Source organism: Ictalurus furcatus, chromosome 7, assembly GCF_023375685.1.
Source record: "Ictalurus furcatus strain D&B chromosome 7, Billie_1.0, whole genome shotgun sequence".
In the NCBI taxonomy this organism is placed as follows: Eukaryota; Metazoa; Chordata; class Actinopteri; order Siluriformes; family Ictaluridae; genus Ictalurus; species Ictalurus furcatus.
In genome coordinates, this window is record NC_071261.1 from 16,684,694 (window position 1) to 16,698,073 (window position 13,380).

Sequence of the window (13,380 nt, forward strand, 5' to 3'; positions counted from 1 at the left end):
ACATCAATTCTTTTGAGTTGTGCATAAAGCTGTATCCTCCCATTATGATGTGTATTTATATAATTTCATTACATATTTAAGACATTTTTGGCCTGTTTCTTCTAGAAGCTTAAGTCACTGTGCCAGTGAAGCACACCGCTATTGCAGAGTTTCAGGAATTCCAGTCATACAGCATTCCTGAAAGGTACGATGAAAAAATACACATGAGTAGCAAGATAATGAGTAACCAGCCACCCAGCTTCAGTACATATAACAATAACTTACAAAGCATTTTTCTTCAGTATCTGATTGAATTGTATTAAAAGATCACAGCAAAGTCAGACATCATTGTTTTGAGTTTCCTCATTTTCTCAGATGACACATACAATTAAACACATTATTAAAAACAAGCACATGCATTACACCACCCAGAGAAAAGCCTAAACCCAGAAACAGTCACTACAGATTAGATACAATTATTACCTACTTGTTTAGGTCAGGGGTTTGTTTTTCCAAAAAACTTCATCCACATCTTTCGACCGCACTCTATGAACATGGTTATGTGGACGAGGTATTTGGTTCTTTAGATGAGTTTGGTGCTCCTGGCCAACAAAACTCTCCAATGATTTTGCAGTAAAATTTTTGTGATTCTTTATCACTCCTGTCGACCTGCAGCCTGCGTCCTTCATTTTCTTCCTTCATTTAAGTGAATTCTTCAGAGCTTGAAATCCAAATGTTTGGTAAAAGATCCCAAGCACTGCTCTACCTACGTGCATTGACGTATCATTGTAACACTGGAGGTAAGGTCCAACCCTTTAAGTTATTGTTGCCAACTTCCTTGTTACTATATTCTAAATGATTAGAAAAGCAACGTGCTCTGGCAACAACTACTATGTACAAGGGTGGACTTTTTTTTAACATTTATAGTCAGTGTTCACATGCCAGTGCTCTAGTTCTTAAAAAAAAAAAGATGATGAAATACTAAACAATGCAAATGTCTTCCAAGATTGTAATAGATGAACCCTGGTCTAAAAGCAGCAGTCTTCAGGTCAGCACTGCTGTGGCTGGCAATGCTCTTAATCTGTAGTCTGATTTCCACTGAAAACCCATTAAACATTCATTCTATTATTCTCACCTGCCTTTTGACCTGAAAAAATGATCAGCAGACACCAAGGCATTTTTATATTTTAAACAAACACTTCTAGGTGACAATTTATTATTTTATTTTATTACAGTACTGCTTCTGCTAATAAATTCTAATAGGCAATATAATCAGAAAGTTTGTTAGGATTTATATTTAGTGAATAGGTGGGTCATATAGGAATACAATGGCTGAGAGAATGTTATGAGGGCATTTTGACAAAATCATGTGCTTTATTTAGAGAGGGATAATGTTTGAGACATGCCAGTGACTACGCACGTGAGAAGTGATGCATGACTGAAGTACAGCAGTATTTTAAGCAATGTAAACTTGCATGGCACAGAAGCATGGCAAGTGGTGTATAACCACCTCCCAGGAAATAGCTTATTAAATTGTCATTTGGTTTAGGGTTTTAAATCATTCCTATATGTTGTGAATTCCACTTTGCATCATTCAGTTAATAGCATTGCACTGATGTCAGTTTAATTAATTCTTCATATATTCAAAGAAGAATGTCTTACTAAAGCATTGACGTCATTTTATTGTATGACTGCAGTTAAGGTCCAGCCCTTCAGTTTGCCTTTGCCAACTTCCTTGTAGCTTCAACTAGAAACATACCAGCAAATCAGTCTTTTCACAAAAGTGATGTGGTGTCTATTTAAAGCTATTCGTGGAACACTTTTAGCAACACCTGAAAAGTATGTAAAAAAAACTTGAACAATGGAATGGTCTAGAGACAATATGTCAAACCTTACACTCTTCCACTGTAAAAGTGTATAAACATACCAATGAAAGGTTATTTAGAATCCACAACCATTTCCACAGCGGTGAAGATTAATTCGTTTGTTTAAAGTTATATTAGGTTCATTTAACCCTGACAGTTTAATCAGAGCACAAGCATTTTGGAAATGGGTATGTTATAAGGGACAACTGGATATTTCTCTTAATTAAGAAGGAGACCTTTTTTTGGGGGGGGGTAACGTCATACATGACTGTTTTCTAAAGTACAGGAAAATGTCAGAATGATGATCTTTACAGTGAAGCTAAAGTAAGATGCTTAAGCACAGAAGCACAAGAGTGGTGAGTGAAGAACCGAAAAGGAAATAGTTTACTGAATGAATGGCATACTTGTCTATCTTAAGTCTTTGTCTTGCTTTGTAAGATTGAACATGAAAATCACACTTGCAGACTTTTTACTACGTCTTTCTCCAAGGTGTGCTAATAAAAAGGTTGTTTTTGTTTTCAGTTGCAGTTGTATGTTGGAGAAACTTTTCAAAGATGCCCCATAGTCTATAGGATTATATAATCACTGTAGATTCATGTACCAACAGAAGCCTTCATGTACCTACAGGATTCAATTAATCATACCCTACAATTGTATCTAAAAAGCAGATCTGGAAAATGAAAATGAAATGCTTTAAAATAAGAGACAAATTAGGGAATGTAAAAAGGCCTCCGGATGACAATTCTAATTACATTTAAGTGATGTTAAACTATAATTTGGGGTGAAGTTGATCCCAGGCCTATTAAGACGGATACACTGTAAACCAGCATTAAACAGCAGTTTAATTTTATGACCATCTAAATCAACTACTACAACTGTCAGCAGTAAGGGCTGCAGGGGAACAGTCTGACACTTTGAGGTTTGCATGGCAGAGTTGGTTTACAGTCCAAAAGCCTTTCAGGAATGTTAACCGTTAAACAGCAAAAGATAAATGGGCTGTGAGGTAGTCATAGGCCGGAAAGCAATAGACCTCTAAATCACCACTTCAAGTTGCCACCTCTCTCTTCAGGCTTTGTCAAGATCATGTGGCTTCATATTTCCATAAGAGGCAAAGGATTCAATGCTGTCACGGCTACTTTTGTCGGACTGGCACCATGCACAGTATCCTCAGATCTCATGCAGGCTTGTTTTACATAACTTGGCCATAAGATCGAGATGCCGGTGCTATAAAAGGTATGGGAAGAAAAAGATAAATAATTCCTAACACAGACGGTTAGTCTGGAGAGGAAGACAAATGTCTTATTTTAAGACCTTTTGAAATAGCAGAGGGCGATGGAGGATTGTAGAGATTAGCATTAGCTTTTTCTCCATGACTGTGACAGTTCCTTCCTTCCTTTTTCTTTTGTCCTGTCCACATTCTCTGGGTTTGTACATTAGCTTACTTATTTGCTTTCTGTTTCTCATTCTTCAAAGCTAAAGCTTGTATAGGAAACACAGGTATATCATGAAAGTCCATGGTAAGTAGATAGAAGTTTTTTTTCTGATTTGGAATACATGGAATGAATACGTCAAACCCACACGATCAGACTTTTATTGAATTGAAAAAAGGTGTTTATTGAATGGACAATGGAATGCAGTGTATTTTCTTTAGGAGTTGCAAGGAATTAGTTCCCGGTGTTTTTTTTTTTGTGTATAGTTTATTTGTATAAAAAGAGGGATAACAAACATTTGGAAAATCAAGGAATTTTTTTGTCCAGGATTGATGATATACATATCGGGAAAACTATTTTGTAACCCTATTAATGTTTTTGTATTATTGTAGAAATAATGCCAATCTTGGTCATTGTATGTATTTAAAAAATAAATGAAATAAAAAGTAAACACAAAAATACAAAAAAGCAAACATGTCAGGAATCAGAGAATTCCTGTGCAGAATTCTCTTAGGGCTGTGAAATCTCCTTACTCGGGTGTAGTGCATGAAGTGTAAATTGTAACCAGGGGAACTTTAGCAGCAAAGTGTGTATTGTTATGTCCAGCCTGCCAAGACCCTGTCATTTCCCAGAGGCACATGTCTTTATCAGTGCTTTAATCTCTGGTGTCCTTGACCTTTTTTTTCTGTAGCAAGTAAATATTGCGGGTAGAGTTTTGTGCCGTTGCCCTGTCCTAACTTGTGTCTGGAAAGTCTTCCTATGCATCATGACATGGGATTGCAGCATGTCACCGCACAGCATGAGTGGGGAAAACAGTCCTGTGACAGAAATTTCCACTTAGGAAAGAGGTATCTGCTGTGAGAGAAAGCACTAGGGATTCAGAAGAAAGAAGAGGAACAAAAGGACACTGAACAAAAGACAAGTGGCACATCAGTGGACATCATTCAAGAATTCCTCATCACTCAAGCATTAAAAGAAACCTTGCACTGATCCTTTTAGAAGGAGATTAGCCAAATACCTCTTCCTGTTTCATTTCATACAGTCATGAGCAGGGAGGAAAAGAGCACTCTGTTATCAAAACAGTGGAAGATATCTTATTAATCTTAGGAGGCTATGGATGAAACAGAAGCCCAGGTCGGAATTGCACTGAGAATATGTGGTCCTCCTTTTCATTTCCCTCTGCTCTAGTACCTGGAACCTCCCTCCAGGAAAGACAAATTATAATATCAGGTTGGTGTTATTATTTCTGATTGTGTTCTTCTGTAAGCCTGCTGTGACCTGGGATCTCTCTCTCTCTCTCTCTCTCTCTCTCTCTCTCTCAATGCACCACTCTTGTACTGTGAAATTCAATCTTGGTGCCAAAGAAAGAAGCGCTCTCTCTCTCTCTCTCTTTTTCTCTCTCTGTTACACACATATACATTCATCATCATTGCTGTTAGTGTTGGAAGTCATGTCCCCTCACTGCATTGATGTACTCATTGGGCTTAGGTGGATGGAAGCTTGTTCCAAGCCAGAATCCCTCCAGAGTATTCAGGGCCCCGTTATGTCCCGTTATGAAATAGTGGACATATTTGTAATGTGCTTTAGATATGGAAAGTGTTTATTATCTGTAAGTGACCACCCTTAAAATTGCCTCTGTTTAAAGCTTGGAATAACACGTGTTTACATTTATGGACTTACAGAAGTGCTTCTCTGTCTACTTGTACTAGTGGAGATCTTCCAGATCTTCTAAAGGTACGAATAAGCTAAGACACTTCCAGAAACAGGAGTCAGTGCTGACACACAAGTACATTCATGTAGAGATTACAGATATGCATGATTAACCTTCATTGAACTGCTTATTGAAACGTGTGTCTTTGAAGAACGCATATCTTCAGGTTGTCCAAAGAATCCGGCAAATTGCTATAATATTTTCATAGGCTGATTACTTAGAAGTTTGATAGTGACTTCCAATATTTTAATCTTGCAATATTCATTAAGAGAAGGTTTATAATGATGACATAACAGAAGCACAACAGAAGGACATAGTCTTCCAGGGAGAGTGTTGTTGACCTAAGAGAAGAGATTTCTGCCAGCACTTAACATCTAGGTCCAATGGGAGTACAGGCCCCATGACAGCTGATTTTAACAGCTGGCGTGTTTTCTTAAGCAAGACGTTAAGAAGGGAATTTGATAAATTTGTCTTAAACATTCTAGAAAAGACTTGGCTGCCATGCTCCATTAGGCTTTAGTTCAGCCAGGTTTCACTCGGCGGCCTTCTCTTTTTGAATAACCGTGCTATGATTGATAGGACAGTGTGATATGGATAAATGATGGAGTCTCCCAGGATAAGGCTTTACGGCACCTTAGGGATTGTGTCTATGACCCTAAAGAATTTGTCCTGAAAGAAATGTGCAAAAGCTGAATCTGCAATGCTTGTTTTGTCCAGGAAATCATTTCATGGTTGACTTTTTCCCAAAATATACACCGAACTACAGCTGAAAATGTCAGTTGGGTGTCAGTTGCCTCTGTAAATTGGAATGCTTATTGGTTTTTTGCTGCTGCATATTAGTGGAACCCATTATTCATGTCTGGTGTCTAAATATTATTTATATGTAGAGTTTGATCAGTTTGATGTTTTACTAGGGCTCATTGACAGTTCCTGTGCACTCCTGCCAGTGCCTTTTACAGAGAGCAATCCAAAAAACCTGTGTCCTATTCCTGGTTTATGGGTATCAGTCTCACTAACATGGTTTCTACAATGGCCAGTAATTGCTTGAGGGTTCAGGCTATTCAAGACATAGTAAGTAAACCAGCACTTGGAAGTTGCTGAATGTGACCTTGTAGCCAAGAATGTGATAAAACGTAGGCTGTAACTTCACCAATGCCTTGGAGTTATATGCTGTTGAAATTGGGCAATATGCCAAAAAAAAACACACCCAATACTGCTGAATGACTGAATGACTTCAACAATATTATCTGGGTCATTAAGTTCTGCCTAGGACAGACTTTTAATGTTGCATGTAAATTTGTCTGACAAGTATTTGCTGTGTTCATCCATGCCCTCCTTTGATGTAGACAGCTAGAGACAGGTAATGTTCAAAGTAGCGTGCTGCAGCATATTTTCCCTTTCTTTAGTGCAATGTGAAGTCAGAACATGTCAGGAATTTCCATTTATCGGAAGTTATCTATGCAAAAATGCTGTCCATATTTATACCCTATTTGCTTGCTTTATGTTGTTTACTACTGAGTCATAGGCCTTTTTAAAATTAAATAATCAATAATAAAATATAGTAATAATAATAATAATTAAAAATAATAATAATCAGGAACCATCCAAACTACTTATAATCCTCCAAACAAAAATGGGTAATAGAAAAGCAAGCAATAGAAGAAGAAGAAGAAAAAGAAGCCTTTATTTGTCACATATACATTACAGCACAGTGAAATTCCTTTCTTCACATATCCCAGCTTGTTAGGAAGATGGGGTCAGAGCACAGGCTCAGTAATGATATGGCGCCCCTGGAACAGAGAGGGTTAAGGGCCTTGCTCAAGGGCTCAACAGAGGCAGCTTGGTGGTGCTGGGGCTTAACCCCCTTCTGATCAGTAACCCAGAGCCTTAACTGTTGCAAACTATTGAACCAGCATTAAAATTTTTTATCACACCCTCAAATCCACAAAATAAGAATCAGGTGTTCAAGATTGGGTGCCAGCGATCAGAACCTGCTCAGGGAGTGCAGGTGGAACCTGTCTTATTTATACCCCTCTCATATCTAGTGTCTGGTGTTCCCTTTGCTATTGAGGTGTGTGGCGTCATCATGCCAAGATCTAAAGAGTCATTTAAGGCATTCAAAAAAAAGGTTGTGGAAGCCTATGAATCTAGCAAGGGTTTTAAAAAGATCTACAAATTATTCCACTGTAAGGAAAATAATCTACAAAGGTGGTGCAGATTTCAAATGACTGCCAATTTGTCCTGGACTGACTGTCCCAGCAAATTCAGCCCAAGAGCAGATTGTCCGATGCAAAAAGAACCCCAAAATGTCCGTAGTGTGTGCAGTTGTGCACCCCTCAGCTCATGCATCAAGTTCAATGGGATAGGATCCAGGCTCACTGCGACCCTGTGTAAGATAAGCAGTACAGAAAATGGATGGATAAATGGATAATCAGCCAAATTGGTTGACATATTTCATTAAACAGTCATGTTTAGTCTACCCTGAGTGGAACTCTCAAATATTTTTTTTCTTTAAATAGAAAGCTTCACTACATTAGCTTGAAAGTCCATTAGTTAATTGTAATATCTGCATAATGTAAAACCACTAATATTACAATTAAAACAGCAAAAATGAGTAATATTTACTCACATACTGGGATGGAAAGTGTTACGAAACAGAGGGAGAGACAGGAAGTAAGTGCAGGAGCACTGTCTTTATTAATAAATCAATGACACAAACAACCAAACACGGGAATGCGGTCTATCCAGAGTTAACGAGAAAACATGGGACTAGAGTCGAGGCAGAAAACAGGACATGAAAACAAAGACCGCTTAGCATGCTAAACATAGATGCTACACCGTTCAGACTGATCTTCTCACACAGGTATTCTAACTACAAATAATATCGCGCAACGTGCGCATAGACCCGAGGGGTTTAAATACCCAACATAATTAATCTAAACCAAATACACCTGGGTTAAATCAAGCACAACCTCAAAACAGAAACTAGAATTCAGGCAGAAAGCGAATGAAAACAAAACAGTCATGTGACCAGTCCGGAGCCGTGCCACAGCGCCCTCTGCTGGCCGTGGTGTAACAGAACCCCCCTCCAAAGGGTGCTCCTCCCGGAGCACCAAGAACCCCCCTCCAACGGGGGTCCCGGGCCCCTGTGCGAGCTGTCTCTTGCTGCCACGGAAAGCGAGGCAGCCTCCGTCGGACAGCAGAGGCCCCTGGCGGCGCTGGAAGTGAAACGCAGGGCGCCGCCCCCAGCGGCTCTGGAACGCAGGGCGCCGCCCCCAGCAGCTCGGGAACGCAGGGCGCCGCCCCCGGCGGCTCTGGGACGCTGGGCGCCGCCCCCGGCAGAGCTGGGACGCTGGGCGCCGCCCCCGGCGGCTCTGGGACGCTGGACGCCAGCTCTGGAACGCTGGGCGCCGCCCCCGGCGGGACTGGAGGGCTGGGCGCCGCCCCCGGCAGGACTGGAGGGCTGGGCGGCCTCCTCGGCCGGGCAGGGCAGCGGGACGGCCTCCTCGGCCGGGCAGGGCAGCGGGACGGCTTCCTCGGCCGGGCAGGGCAGCGGGACGGCCTCCTCCGCGTGCATGAGCTCCACAGTCGAGACCTCCCCGTAGGCCTCAAGCTGTAGCTCTGAGGTCGCCATGTTGACCTCAGGCAGGAGCCCCACAGCTGAGGCCTCCCCGTAGGCCTCACGCTGTCACTCAGCTGTCACCCTTGCCCCCCCCCCAAAAAAAGTTCTGGGCTAGCCTTCCGCTCCAGACTAGGCAGCGTGACTGGAGCTCCCTCAGGGCAGCAAGGTGGAGTGTTGTTCCGCTCCACAAGACGGGGGCGAAGAGCTTCCTCCACGCCATGGAGCAACCGGTCTACTTCTTCCATCCGCTGCTTAAACCGCAACTCCTCCTGCTGCCTCCATAGCGCAGCTTGGTGTGCCTCCTGCTGCTTGCGCTGCCAGGTGTAGTACTCCTCCCTTGTCGGGAAGTTCCAAAAATAAAGACATTTTCGGACTCCGGGCTCTCCTGCTACTTCCATTGTGGGCGCGATATTCTGTTACGAAACAGAGGGAGAGACAGGAAGTAAGTGCAGGAGCACTGTCTTTATTAATAAATCAATGACACAAACAAACAAACACGGGAACGCGGTCTATCCAGGGATAGACTCTCTCTGCTGGCCGTGGTGTAACAGAAAGTTCATGACAGACTTCCTGTATTAATTACACCTTTTGTGCCCTAATGGGTTATTGTGCTAATGTATTACATTATGCATTTATTCACTTGCCAGTTGCTTTTATCCAAAGTAGTAGTACTGTAAGGGTTGTGAATTTTCACAACACTGAGCAACCACTTACTCAACGATCCCTCGCCAGACAAATGATTTGGTAAATCCAGAATCCCTTGCTAGCCAAATAGTGTTAAGCTTTGAATATTAACACATCTTTGATTTGTTATTTTTACTCAGGCTTCTTTGGTCCATATTTTGGAGACATTCTTTAACAGATTTGAAGAAGCCTCCCACTTGCCCCCATATAGCCCTCACTATCACCAGCTTGGCACAGACCCTCCAAAGCCTACAACTGACCTCCTTCATTATGGGGCGTTTATGGCCCTAGGAGAGCAGCTGTGGCTGGAACCCATGAGCTTGTGCATCCTTGAGAATGATTGCTGTTGTTAATGGGCCCTGTCCAAGCTCTCCCCTGGTGTGACTTCTAATCCGGGAAGTTTTTTCAAACACAAAAGGGATACCCAGCACTGCAGGGGCTGACCACATAACATAAACCGTTTAGTGAAGCAAACAGCTTGAAAATCCATTTTAATGTGCATGAAATGCTAGAAATAATACACTGTTTTTGTGGTACACTGGGGGAGAGGGAGACAAAAACAGTGGTCTTAGCCTTTAATGGAAAACTCACATTTTCATAGTCCATAATGGGCATTGGGCAAATATTTGACAAGGCCTAATGAATCCCAGATACATAGTAGTTGTGTTTGTTCTCTATTCATACTTTCTTTATCTGTTTCTCATCATTTCCTCAGAAAACTAATCCTGCCTATGTTCTTCCATCTCAATAAATGGATCCTACAACATGGCAGATTTAATGGGAGATAATAAAACTGGCTATTAAATCATTACACAAGACATAATGCCATGATTAGGGAATGAACTACAATAACACTTTTTGTTTTTTCAGGTATGGGTGGATGCTAGCGATGGAGAAGCTATATTCATCCGTGAATTCACCCTGAGCCGCCGTGACGAGCTCCCTGATGATTTCTTGAATGAAGGTCCTGCAAGCCACAAGTCTGAGGATTCTGTAAGTGTCTGAATTTCTATGATGGTCTTTTACCTGCCGTTTTATATCTTTGCCAATCATAACAAGGCCATCTTTATTCTTACCTCATAGTCAAATCTCAATGACAGCAAATGTGCTTCCATACAGCTAACACTGACAATAGTGACTCTTGCATGGATATGAATGTAGTGAAGAAGAACAGATGGGAAAAGCGTATGACGCACATGCAGGGGAAGGTCTGACATCTGTGTGACCTGACCCTTTTACACAGCTCTGAGAGACCCACTTAGGAAGAGTCCAGCTGCTTCCTAAATCCATTCGTCACCCATTTGTGTTATGTAATCATTGCATGATCGCACATGATTGATGCGAATGACTTATCGTTGAGCTTAGATATTAGCTGATTAGCACTAACATACTGAAACCACACTGGGGCACAGAAGTGCCCTAGTATTCTGCAGAGGTCAGTTGTCTTTGATAACAGTCATAACATTGTAAACACTAGAAGGGTTCACCTTATATTTATACCATCCTTAGATTGTGTCTCAGAAGTATCTAAAGGAATTTGTCTCTCATGCTTATTGAGTTAATGGCATTTGACTGTTCTGCCATAGAGTACGTGGCCACTCATGCCTTAACCTTAACCCTCACACTTTTACTGAATTTTCGTTATAGAAACTGGATTAAATAAAGTGAGAATTTAAGTTTAAGAGATCCTTTTAAACCTTTTAGCATTACTGTTTATTTTTATTTGATTTTCGTTTTTGTTCATTGTCTTACAAAGTTTTTATGATTCATTGAGGCGGTTTGTATGGCATGATAAATCACACTTTCATCATTTCTTCTGCCATAGCATTTGTTTGCTTTGCTTAACAAAGTGTTATTTTTTTGCAACATAGAAGGCATGTCTTCCATTGAATCTCATCATGAAATGACACTGATGAAACTTCATTTTCTCATGATGGCTCTCTGAATTTAGTCTTTCCATTAAAAAATATTTATCACCTTCTCGATTGTCTGATTCATAAAATATAGTAAAAAATATTTTTTTCCAACATCAACAATAAGGTTTTTCAAAATTAGAATTAAATCATGTGTCTACTTAAAATGAGACCATATAATTATTCATATTCTGTATGTGTGGCATAAGAGGAACATATTAAGACCTAATAATGACATAATCTTCAAATGCCATAAACTTCACTGCCACCTTCTTGGAGCAAATTGATACCAGCTGTGGACCTCATTATGTTTTAACACTATAATGCCACTATTTAATTTGTGCAATTTCAGATTGAATTACCTCCATGAACGTCCTGTATTATTGCAAAGTTAAAATGTCTGGATCTAAAATCTGGGGATTTGAGGGATTGAAACCCTAAGTGATGGATAAAATCTACTGCAAACTACTCACAGAGGAAATTTTTGTGATGTGGATTGTTACACCCTTCTCCACCATCTGGATTAATCTGATAATTGAGTGGCAAGTCAATACATATGCAAGGCTGTGTCTCATGGTGCATTCTACACACTATGTAATATGTCTTAACAGTAACGACACTGTTGGTGTACTGGCATTCTATTTAGTGTACAGTTTCGAATGCAGCTGAGGTATTTGAGACTCAGACTGTTGTCTCAGAGGTATTACAGTGAGAATAAAAACTATATTGTGCACATCATGACCCAAAGTAAGACTGACATCTTAAAGTTCACAAATAGGCTGAAGATTGTTGACTGTTTCACCTACATCCTACTCTTGGGGGGGAAATAGAAATATTAACATTTCTATATGGATATTTTATACATAAAATAATACAAATGTCTAAATATGTGTATATCTTTATGCCAAAATTATACATGAAATAAAAATGTTAATTTTAATGTTATTGTATTTTGTATATAGTAGAATATAGCTTAAATCTGTGTTTAAAGAAGGCATGTTCCACTTGGCACTTGGCTGTGGAACTTGATTTAATGTTGTGTTGCCTCAAGTCCTCAAACTCTTAAACAATTATTAGTTTTACTATAGTGCCAGAGAAATTAATTGTTGCCTTGAACATAGTTTGCAGCTCCAGAAGTAGTCAGTGTCTTGATTCATGGGTTTGTTTTTAGGGTTGTAGAGCTATAGAGGAGACTAGCAGCCTCTGCGACCTTGGCCTGTTACTCTGGCGTGACGCTGAGGAAGTGATCCTGGTGAGGAAAAACATTTTCATTGGCTATCTGGGTCAAGCAGGTCATTAATGACCATTTGGTAGGGAATGTTGTTAGCACAGGAGGATTAATGGAGAAATAATTACACGGAGTTCACCATTCAAATTTAAATAACAAAAGGTTTTAAATCACTTTCTTTCAGTCTTTCACTTCTTGTGTTTGTGGAATGCTATGCTGGAGGCTATGCTAGTTATTCTAAGAGTTTTATGAGATAAACGCACTATCACTGAAAATACATAAGCCACACACATCCTTCATGCTCTACTGGAACTCTGCAGGTTGAAATGGGTAGCACGGTATCACCAAAGTAAAGAGGACATCCTCTGGCTGTGGCTATGAAATGTTTACGATGGGAGGGATGGCTCCCCTGGGAGGAAAATCACGAACAGCCTTGCTTTCTTTAAACTTCTGTATAAATATATACTTTTGATTGTAAAATGTACAGGCATTGAACCAATGCAAAAATAGTCAGTTATGTTTTGAAAAAGTCATTGTTTTCAAAATACCATACTATTATTTGTGATAGGATCAACACTGTAATGTAAACATACGTTTTTCATAGTGTTTTTATGTGCAGCTGATATTAGTTGGATACCAATGTTAAAACAGAATTTTTAAGCACTGTGACACAGGGTTATATGTAAGGATAGAGATTAGGATAAGGATAATGACAGGACAGGGTTCTGAAGTGATTTGCTAATTTATTAATTTGTTAACTGTATAGTTACATTTAATGTTGTAGAATGTCTTTGAGACAAGTTAGTTCCTGATATCATTTACATTATAGCAGCTACAAACAGTTGTTCCTACAACAGCATATCTCTCTTTTGTTCTCTCTTGAAGTTAATATGACAAAAAATATGTAGTTACAGAGAAACCAGAAAGTGCAAAGTCCTGTGTCCTGTA

General features: G+C 40.0%; 1 protein-coding gene across 4 annotated transcripts in view; it reads left to right on the forward strand.

Moving 5' to 3' along the window:
* The window catches only part of LOC128609979 (ADAMTS-like protein 1), a 112,099-nt gene that overhangs the window by 34,477 nt on the left and 64,242 nt on the right, over nucleotides 1-13,380 (forward strand). For all 4 annotated transcript variants that reach the window (XM_053628953.1, XM_053628955.1, XM_053628956.1 and 1 more), the window contains exon 2: nucleotides 10,162-10,284. In XM_053628953.1, coding sequence (XP_053484928.1) covers nucleotides 10,162-10,284 — 123 coding nt within the window. The remainder of the gene's footprint in view (nucleotides 1-10,161; nucleotides 10,285-13,380) is intronic.